This window comes from Perkinsus marinus, assembly GCF_000006405.1.
Source record: "Perkinsus marinus ATCC 50983 genomic scaffold scf_1104296977064, whole genome shotgun sequence".
In the NCBI taxonomy this organism is placed as follows: domain Eukaryota; phylum Perkinsozoa; order Perkinsida; family Perkinsidae; genus Perkinsus; species Perkinsus marinus.
The window spans coordinates 121,304-131,693 of record NW_003200286.1 but is presented as its reverse complement, the minus strand read 5'-3'; the positions used below and the strand labels follow the sequence as shown (position 1 = coordinate 131,693).

The 10,390-nt window shown below is 43.4% G+C and overlaps 2 protein-coding genes across 2 annotated transcripts in view; both read left to right on the top strand.

Annotated features, from left to right (window-relative positions):
• Nucleotides 1-964, top strand: part of Pmar_PMAR024690 (Molybdopterin biosynthesis protein moeA, putative) — a gene marked incomplete at both ends in the record, with an annotated part of 2,665 nt that extends 1,701 nt beyond the window's left edge. The window contains 3 exons of the mRNA XM_002764486.1: nucleotides 371-610; nucleotides 663-832; nucleotides 923-964. Of these exons, the coding sequence (XP_002764532.1) occupies nucleotides 371-610; nucleotides 663-832; nucleotides 923-964 (452 nt within the window). The remainder of the gene's footprint in view (nucleotides 1-370; nucleotides 611-662; nucleotides 833-922) is intronic.
• A 311-nt stretch (nucleotides 965-1,275) lies between these two features.
• On the top strand, nucleotides 1,276-6,448 carry Pmar_PMAR024689 (conserved hypothetical protein). The gene is made up of 12 exons (XM_002764485.1): nucleotides 1,276-1,452; nucleotides 2,063-2,173; nucleotides 2,742-2,975; nucleotides 3,279-3,368; nucleotides 3,864-4,012; nucleotides 4,321-4,417; nucleotides 4,753-4,930; nucleotides 5,628-5,713; nucleotides 5,758-5,870; nucleotides 5,916-6,112; nucleotides 6,154-6,346; nucleotides 6,391-6,448. The coding sequence occupies exons 1-12, from the start codon at nucleotides 1,279-1,281 to the stop codon at nucleotides 6,428-6,430; spliced, it is 1,662 nt and encodes a 553-aa protein (XP_002764531.1). The 5' UTR covers nucleotides 1,276-1,278; the 3' UTR covers nucleotides 6,431-6,448.
• Nucleotides 6,449-10,390: the final 3,942 nt, after the last annotated feature.

Genomic DNA, 10,390 nt, shown 5'->3' with positions numbered 1-10,390 from the left:
GCGACAAGTTGTTCTTCAAAATTACAGACATTTGCATATCAAATTGGCACATAGTGTATATCGCATAAATATTGCTATGAACATGTGATGTGATAAAAGTAACCTTCCGAGACTATGATAGCGACAACTTGTTCCCTTACATAAGGGCGAAGTCATGATAATTTGATACCGAAACTCTTGCAATTAGTTTTGGTTTGCTCTCGCAAGCAGTGTGGTGGGATATGCACATGGTCAACCACATGTGTTGGTGAAAAAATGAAAATTCTGAGGAAATTTTTGGGAAATCCCCGCTGGTTTTTTCCACATTCATAACCGAATTCGTTATATAAACTCCTATAATTAGGAGTTTGGAAACTACTGAGCTCAGCAGGTGAGGAAAGCAATTACATATATTCCTACTCCAACACTGCTCAGGTAGTAGTAGTTCCTGATGAAATCCTATCTATTCAAAGTGCCATAACGGACCTTCGCGTTCACCATGGATGTAATCTGGTTATCACCACTGGTGGGACGGGCTTTGCCCCGAGGGATGTCACTCCGGAGGCTGTAGTCTCAATGATCGAAAAAAGAGCTACTGGAATCGAACATATGTTGTTACGATGTTGCCGAGGTAATTTTGTGGCGCGCGGTCAAAAAAATTTCCCCTACCCATTTTGGTGCAGACCGATCGAAGAGTGGTAAGTTTGTCTACCTGTCTCGTCCGGTTGCTGGAGTCCTCAAGGGTGACACGGCGTGTCTTGTGGTGACACTGCCGGGGAGCCGACGAGCAGTGGAGGAAATTCTCGGTGATAGTGAAGTCGTTGACGTATTAATGGAGGCTGCTAGGATTGCGGTAGGGTCATGATTTTTTAAAATTTCAAGTTTCTGAGATCAACTCCTTATTCGTTGCGTTTTTGGTATGTCTATGCGAGCTCTACCACAGGTTTGGAAAAAAAGGAGTTTCTACGATTACAATTCTGGGTGATAGTAAAATCGTTGACGTATTGATGAAATCTACTAGAATTGCAGCAAAATGATGAATTTTCGAATTCTTTGAGATTTGTTGTGATATTGGTATGGCTATTCAGATGCCCATTTAGAGTTGAGAAATAACGTTCCCTAGTGTTTGATAACAATGGGGAAAATGTTGCTAATGTGATGATGACATTTACATGGGAAACTGATTGAAGAATGTGTTCCTAGCCATCCGTGGAAAATTCAAAATGAGTTCCCCCTCGGGAACATTATAGGTTCTCTATGTGTGTTACATAATAGGTTGGGAAATATATAATTTTTCCGATGGCGAATTCCTCATCGATCGTCGAAGCAGTGGAGTCATGGCCTGTGTATCTGATTTGGTTCATTCATCACAACTCTTATTACAATTTGCGGTTTCACGAACTGGAGGCACTTGCGGAGCTATGTGGTGGCGTTAGCAAGGAGAGCCTATATGCAGTGGATGATGATAAAAAGGTGACAGAGTAGCGAATTTATGATAAAAGTTATATATTTGGAAATTATTGGAGTTTCATCCGTTTTACGTGAAGTGGCGTAATACTGTGTGAAGAATTTATGGTGATATTATATTTTCGATATTCGCGACCAAATTTTATTTATTAACGGAGTTTCACCCTAGTGATATGAAAAACACTAGTGAAAAATATATTTCACGATTACTGCATAGCGCCGCGAATATCGCGTTTTTCACCGAGTTTTACGCGACTTCACGTAAAACGGGTGAAACTCCACTGTAAGTAGTACATGTATTTTGTATTATCGTTGGAATTGGAGAAGTCTTTCAAGTTCAGCTTGAAAATTCATCCGCTTTATAGGAGTTTCACCACCCGTTTCACGTGAAGTGGGGTAATACTCCATGTGAAAAGCCCTGATATTCGCGATATGAAGTCAATTGAAAACACTTGGGGAATTACACCGGACAAATCACCCCGTATCACGTAAAACATATCACGTGTTGCACATGCGTTTTTCGCGAAGTGAAATATGTTTTTCATATCACTAGGGTGAAATTTCATTATATTTTATGAACTGCTGAGCAACTCTATTTTATTTTCGTTGCTGTCAGTCCACACCAGTTCATCCCCCTACTGCTTCAGTCGAGTCACCTTGGGTTTATATCAGATTGCCCAACGATGAAGTGGCTAAGGCTATCGCGGAAAGAGCGGTGCTTGTGAAAGTAGGACGGTTAGGAAGTGTTGGTTATTTCTATTGAGTTTTGTAAGGAAAATTATGTTGATCGAATATGCAAAGTCTTCACTCGGTTTTTATTAGATTTTACGGATGTGAACGCAGTGTTCGCGAAATATGTGTTCGTGTTTTCTTCAGCTGAGTCTAAGGTGTTTCCTTACTCATTGTAGGAGTTTACATATGTATTCTGGTAGAAGTGTACAGAGGTCAATAAGAATTTCCCAAAATTCCCTCAGAATTTTCAATTTATCACCAACACATGTAGTTGACCATGTGCATATTTTCCCCCGTTTCGTAAGAAGTATTATTACACAAGATTTTACTCAAATTTGTAAAAGTATAATAAATTTGATGTTGAACCAGCGTAACAAATGCGAACATAACTGCACTGAGCAGTGTTGGAAGAATATATGTTCGCTTTCCTCGGCTGAGCTCGGGAAAATATTTACGAACTCGAGCAGGAGTGTATAGGACTCCTCAGAATTTTCATATTGTCACCACCAACACGACATTGCTACTGTCACTATGTCGCTCACTATGATCATGTTACGTCGTAGGCCATCTTATCGGTATGGGGAAGTGGAAAGACTATCCCTGAAACCATCGAGGATGTTAACAAGCACATGCCTCGTGAAAAGCGTCGCGCTATCATCACCGACGAGCTGTCGTTCAAATATAAATTGTTCGCATATGGGCGGAAATTCAACAATCGAGAACGTCAAGAACTGATGGATGCATTTGGTTGCCTCTGGGACGGCGACGAGAAGGTGGACATTGAGAATGCTCAGACTGTAAGGAGGATGTGTGTTTTTGGTATGGGCGTTTTTTATCGTTATTGGAGTTTTATCTGTGATGTGAAAAACATATGTCATAATTCGGGTGAAACTCCATCATCACTACTATTTGTATTACTAGAAAAGGAGTTAATTTTTTCACTGTGGTGACTATCGCTGGCAAAAGTGTTGGAGGAATATATGTTCGCTTTCCTCAGCTGAGCTCAGGAGTTTCCTCACTAGTTAGTAGAAGTGTATCGAACTTGAAAATTTTATCATAATTTTCTTCATGTAGTTGACAATGTGCATGAGTAATCTTAGACGATCTGGCTGATTTCGGAGTATGAGCACGCTAAGGGCCCTGGTGATATAAAGTCGAGTAAAGTGAAAAGACACTTCTGTGCGCGAGAAGTAAGCGGTGTTGGGAGGGTGGTCACTCTTCTCAGCTGAGCTCAGGAGTTTATTCACTGATAACAGGAGTCTATATACGGATTAGAATTAGAATATTCAGAAATCAGCAAAATTTATCCGAAATTTTATCGAAACTTTTACATTGTCACCAACACGTGTGCATATTCCCCCCTCCCCTCACACTGGTAGCAAACTCAAGGGTTGTCACTCATTTCTGTTTTTTTTCCGCACTGACTCGTTGGGGTCTACTCTAATCGGTGTTGGAATATTTCTTCGGTTTCCTCAGCTGAGTTCAGGAGTTTCCTCACTAATTATGAAAATTTACACACGACTTGGGGGGCAGAAACAAAAATAAATTTCCCGCAAAATTTTTTCCCAATGCACGTAGTTGATTTTGTGCATATTTCCCCACATCGCCTCTACCAGTCGTTGACTGTCGTTCATTCGAGGTGTTCGATGAGCGTTTTTCCCTGGGTCGGAATTTTTCGCGCACAGGTAACCGCTGGGCGATATGAGGACAAGCAAGAGCCGTATTTCGCTCGGTATGAGCTCACATGCAGACCTGTGCTTGGCCCGACCAGTCTTGACAACGAACTCGCTTTTATCATGGCCAACTTGGCAAAGATAGACAAGGGCAAGATTGTGTAAGTGCGGCAAGCCTCATGCTCTGTCGAGGAATCCTTCATAGTGCGGTCATCTGTGTGTTCGCTTCCCTTAGCTGAGGTTAGGAGTTTCCTCATTAAGTGTAGAGAAACGAAGAGTAATTTTCCCGAAATTTTCTCGGAATTTTAATGGAGTTTTACCCGTTGTACGTAGAGTGGCGTAAAACTCCGTGAAAAACGCGATATTTGTGCCTTGCAATAGTCGTGAAATCTGCTTTTCATATCACTAGGGTGAAACTCCAATATTGTCGTCAACACCATAGTTGACTATGTGTATATTTTCCCGTTAGGTACGACTGTTTCGTGGGAACAGGTGGGCTGGCGCTCACGGCCTCGCATTTCGGCGCTTTCGTGATGGGTTCTGATATTGACATCCGAGTGTTGCGGGTAAGATGATGTACATTGTAAAACTCGGTGGTGAAAAACGCGATATTCGCGGCGCTATGCAGTAGTCGTGAAATATATTTTTCACTAGTGTTTTTTACATCACTAGGGTGAAACTTCATTAAAAGCAGAGAATTTCGATATCAGTTGGCCAGTGTCGTTATAGACCAGTGTTGGAGGAATATATGTTCGTTTTCCTCAACTGAGCTCTGGGAGTTTTCTCACTAATATACAAATTTGCGTACGCAGTGTACAGAAACAAGTAAGAATTTCCGAAAAAATTATGAGAATTTTTACATTGACTATGTGCACATCTTCCCACACTGTTTGTTATGTAGGGTCATCGAGTGGCGTACGCCAATGAGGGAAAGTCGCCTTTGCTCGACGCGGTGCCTGGGGACAGCGGGCCGAAGGACATCTCGATATTCCGCAATTTCCTCTGCTACGGCCTGGCTCGTCCCGAGATCATCCATGCTGATATGGCCGCGCCGTTTTGGCGAAAAGATGCTAAGACCGGTAAGTTGATGTGAAGGTTGAGATCGTCAGTATGTGGGCAAGGACAGAAACCAATGGTTATATCCGTTTTCTGAGGTTAATCTTGAGAACAAGATCAACCTCAGAAAACGGGTGAACATAACCCGTTTTCTGAGGTTATGTTCACCACCTCGGAAAACGGGGGGTGCTGTATTAACTATAACTAACTTGTTCTAACTATACTGAAACAAAACCAATGGTTATGTTTCAATTGATAGAAGAATCTGACGCTTTCCTGGGAGTTAAATATGAACATATGTAGTGTTTTACAATACATTATACTTCTTGTGCAGCACCCCTTGGGCCAAGGGTATCGCTGCGGGTTCCGCCTGAGTAGCCCTGGTAAAGTTACGCGTATACATGTTACCGTGGTGTCAGTGGGTCAGTGCGTTATAATCAGTAGTACACCCTATGAATTATGTAGTTATGATTGAACGGTTGACCTATGAAGTTCTATAATTTCTTTTGTATAGCACTCTTCCAACCAATAGCCAGTATAGTTACGGACTGGTGTATAGGTGCGATATTTTTGACCTTATGCAGATCCGTAAAAATAGTGTTTCTCGTTCATGAATGAGAATTGAGCATAGATACCGAGACTCTGCTAGATTCACCATGCAGAAGTTCTTGTTCGAAGTGTCACGTGCTCCTTACAAGAAGAACATGTTAACATTTTCAGGTGGTTTGGTTGACGTGATTCTTACTGATCCTCCTTATGGAATTCGTGCGGGCACCAAACGAGTGGGCGCCAAGACCGAACATGCGGTGAGAGCATTTCGACCTGTTGCTGTAACCGTACTTGTTTGCAGATAGACGATAGGGCTACTTACATTCCACAGAAGGTGCGCTATGAGACGGATGATGTTATGAATGATTTACTGCAGAGAGCTGTGGCCATCCTGAATGACAATGGAATGCTAGTGTGAGTCGATTATTGCTTTGGTGTAGAGGGACTGCAATAGTGTAGGTATTTGTTACCCATTGAGCTCTCACAGTTGTTCACGAGTGAAGAACTGGACATGATGGAGAAAAGGCAAGAAATGGCTGGTGACAATCCGGCGGAGAAGACGAGGAAAAGGAAGAGAAAGCAGGAGGCAGCGGCTCGAGGGAAGGTGGCGGCCTCGACGCGTGTTGTCCTCCGTGATGAGACGGTGATGATGTCGCGTAAGTCTGGCAATGGTTAAAGTGGTCTATGCTGATGGCAGGAGCTGGCCAGGGGCCCAAGGGCGAGATGGAATATAAACAATGTGTACAGTATCGTGACGTGTATGCTCCAGAAACCGCCCGAGATTTACCCTTCCTTACCGAGAGCAACTATTTGCGGCTATTACCGACTTGTCCGAAAGAGCTGGAAGTCGTCAACGTGAGCCTCCAAATATTGAGTGCTGGATTAGGAAGGTGAGATTCGGTTCACAGCGTGTAGTGTTGTTAAGAGATCTCAGACTGGTTGTGTCGATGAGAAGACTTCCTCGTCAGCGATAATAGTGATATTACCAGTAGCTGTATTCACACCACGTTGACTGTCTTTAAACGCTGTGTCTTGTTCGAATAGTTCATAGCCCTTAGAGGTCAGAAAGAAATACAAAGGCGCTTATCACAACCCGGCAAATGTCACATATCTCCTCTTTCGGTTCTTTTCGTTGTACTGTGAATTGCTCAGCTCTCACGACGAACAGTAACAAACAAATTCTTATCAACTTCGCCAAGGAAATATTACACAACGCTTGTTAGTGTAGCGGGATTTTAGCATTCCATTTTTCAAACGTTACGTCAATACGGGAACGATACCCATGGTTGATCCGAAATACCGATAACAACCTGCACACAGTCTATGCCATCTCTCGGTACTTGCCGAGGAACTCGCATAAGTTATATGGAAGACAGACGATTGATGTGGTGGCGTTATTGGGTACGATCCGACGTGACCTGACGTGACCACGTGGAGACCTAGTCTGGCCACGTCCAGTAAGCGATAACAATATGCTCACCCTGAGATTTCTTAGCGATATTTGGTGCCTCGTGTCTCACTCAAGATATCGTCAAAATCAGGTGTACTGTGTTTGTCCATCATGACATTCTTATCATAAGGTTCAGCCTCATCAATGGCCAAGCAGTAAAGTCTCCCGTACCACCAGAACAACGAAAGAAAACGTCGGTGAGCTTTGCCGCAGTGCACGTGTTTTGTCGTGTCGGCTAACCTCTCACCCTCTCGCATTTCATGCGACGCATACGATCGACCCTTGACAATCTAATTTGCCATCAGCGAGTTGCCATACCGAACTCGATAGCTACGTACGTACGTACGGTAGGTAATTCACACGTGTGCATCGTACACTGGGTCTGTTATTACACTCGAAAAGAACGCAATTCAGTACGAACAATTCCACAGATTGAGACAACTCGAAATCATGCCAATTTTTTTCCTCAATAGCCGCGTTTTTGCAACTTCAGCTGTCGCTGTTTCTCTTGAAGGGCAGCGAGCCTTTTCTCAGCGTGAAGAATCTGGGCAATTATTCATACTGTGCTCAGGTGCACCGAACTCACTTCCTTCTTCAAAGAGTTCTTTGCATGTTCAAGCTCCTCAACTTCTCTTATATCAGACAGCACTGATTGGGTGTTGACATACTCCAATTTCAAGTCCAGTAACCTTTTTGTGTCAGAAGCGAGCTTACCTGATGAATTGCAGAGGAGGGCGGCGACTGCGCGCGCTTACTCGTGAGTTTGCTCAAGAGCCCTCGCTTGGTAGTAATTCGTTCACTTATGAGAGCATCTGTAGTATGTTGCTGCTTTCTATTTTCAAGGAATTTCTTCTCGATTCTGTTGAGAAGGGACCTTACGACGAGGCATCCGTCTCCTTGGAACTCGTGATAAAACTCGCCAACACACAGGCACGATGGGAGGTGTGCAACACTCTCTGGATAACGGATAAAATGTCCCATCAATTGATTAGTAGTTTATAGTCGACATATCAGCTACAAGGACAGTGTTGGAATAAACGTTCGGTTTCCTCTGCTCACCTCCGCAGTTTTCTTGCCAATTACAAGAGTTTACACACGACTTGAGATAGAAATGTACAAAAACCAATGAGAATTCCGATAGAATTGTCACCGACACACGTAGATGATCATGTGCATTTCACCGCACTGTACGAGGATGACGGTATAGAGCCGAGCAGAATAATTCAGTCTTGTTTCAATAAAGAAGAAGTTCACTCCTCACTCCAGTTTGCTGCTATCGTGGCGTATCCTGGCGAGTCCCTCTATATCTGACAGCCAGCTACGCTCCATGATCAGAATCGTGCATTCCTCAGCAAATGCCTGAGTCCATCACCCCAATGGCATACCGTAAGTTCGACATATCGCATACCTTATCTCGGGCGCATCTTTTCAGCTGATGCGCCGCTTCATCGGCCGCCCATGTTTTTCTCATCTCATCAGATTTCCGGAGTAACCGGTTCGTGGCCTCATCCAAAGCTTCCCTCTCCCGCAGTAGTTGATTTATGAGTTCGATCTATAGAAGAAGTTTGTCACGATACACTCGACGGAGGCGCTCTACTTGCGTTGTCTCGTTGTCAACACAAAGATCCTCCTCAGCTGCGTTGAGTCTTCCTTTCACAGTTTGCATGGAACTTTCCGTTGCCCGTAGGAGTTTCGTGTGCTCCTGCTCGTCATCCCTGCACCAGAGTTGTTGTTCACGTTTCCTTCAAGTCGTGAACAATAGATGCATCAGTGGACTGGGGATCTCATCAATCTATTGCTATGCTATAGCTACACCCAGGGTTTCCAAGGAATTCAATGAGAACGATGAGAAATGCTACCAAGATTTGCAGTGTATTTCTGTTTGGCCATGTTCAAACCTCATTTCAACGGCGTTCATCAACTGACAACAACTAGTGGCGTATCCCGCCGGGAGTAAGTAGAACCCACTTCACGATCAAGGCTGATCAAGTGTCGCAAGCAGTCCGCAGTCTCGAATCGTCTAAGCATGTCAGGAAGAGATGCTCGTTAAACGGCTTGCGATGAGTACTTGCGTTCCCGTATCGCAGATAGAACATCATAAACGTGATGTAAACGGCAACCTTCGCACGCTGGGAAGACCTCAGATTTGACAAGCTTAGCAATTATCCCGCCACGACTACAGCAGACCACCTGCTTTGATGAATCATCTGGTAAAAGCATGTTCGAATGTAACCCACTTGCTCCATAGTTGGAGTAGGGCGGTCGGATCGTGATGAACTAACCTTCTTTCGGGAGGCAGAAACCGCCGTTTGAGCGCTTTTTCCTGCCACGCAAAGAGGCACTGTCAGTGGTAATCGCAATACGAGTTCGAGATAGCGTTTGTAGCGTTCAGTGATGCTTGCTTATATGATATTATCTTCCTGGCCATATTGATAACCAGTATATTACTCATAATGCTGAAGTTTCACCCGTGATAATAAAGAGCATATTCAACTTTTCAGTTCACGGGAAACAATTGTATTATCGATCGCGGAAATGTATACGTCTTATGATTTATATGGAGTATTACTCCACTTCATGTTGAAGTGGAAATGGGTGAAACTCCAATACTAATATGAATACTTACTACTTGCATCATAAGTATTGCTTGTATTATGCGTATTACTTCAAGTAATTTACTTGTATGCTAATGTACTACGTCTACTATAATACTGGTTAAGTGGGTGGCGATATTCATTGATCGAGAGAAGATATAGTCTAAGAGTCTTACCTCCGGTTCTCCCAAATAAACCGCAGAGATACCCCGTTCCTTGAAGCGAAGCGATAACGCCTTGGGCGGCTCTGGCGTTGTGAAACATAATGAGAGTACCTGATGAATCTACGTGGTGGTCGACAAACGGCGCCCCTTTGTAATATGCCGATATCATTCAGAACCACGGGATCATCCAGGAATCTATAATGTTCTGGAGAGAACTCACACATGACTAGGAACACATTTTTTAATCAGTTTCCCATGTAAATGGCATCATCACATTAGGGGCGTTTCCCCCATTGTTATCAAACCCTGGGGGAAGTTATCTCTCAAAGCTAGCTGTGTCCATGACACTAACAGTAGTGACCAAGATGAGCCCAGTTACAGAGCATCCTGATATGCACTCTGCGACGTTCTTGCTATTCTCAAGTTTGGATCTTGCTTCTTCTACGGTTTACTATGTTATCACTTAGAAAAGGTATTTCTTCGTTGACTGTTGTTATCAGTAGTCGTTTTTCCGTCACGACTTACCGGATGACGTGCCAACACACATCTTCATCCCGCAAGAAAGGAAATATATCATAACTTCTCTACTAGCGATAAGCTGTCTGAAACTGAATCTGATCATAGGAAACTCTCGGCGAAAACGGTCATTTACCAGAAATAGTTACTCAGTAAACGCCGAAAAAAAATTTAGCAATCACAGATCGTGAAATAGTCAAATGTATCCCA

What these genes read in the sequence shown, in the direction of transcription:
- Pmar_PMAR024689 (XM_002764485.1), top strand. Translation starts at nt 1,279, where the DNA reads ATGGCGAATTCCTCATCGATCGTCGAAGCAGTGGAGTCATGGCCTGTG. An exon ending in GACACTTCTGTGCGCGAGAA is followed by an intron (nt 3,369 to 3,863) that starts GTAAGCGGTGTT and finishes TTTCGCGCACAG; the next exon opens with GTAACCGCTGGGCGATATGA. An exon ending in ATAGACAAGGGCAAGATTGT is followed by an intron (nt 4,013 to 4,320) that starts GTAAGTGCGGCA and finishes TTTTCCCGTTAG; the next exon opens with GTACGACTGTTTCGTGGGAA.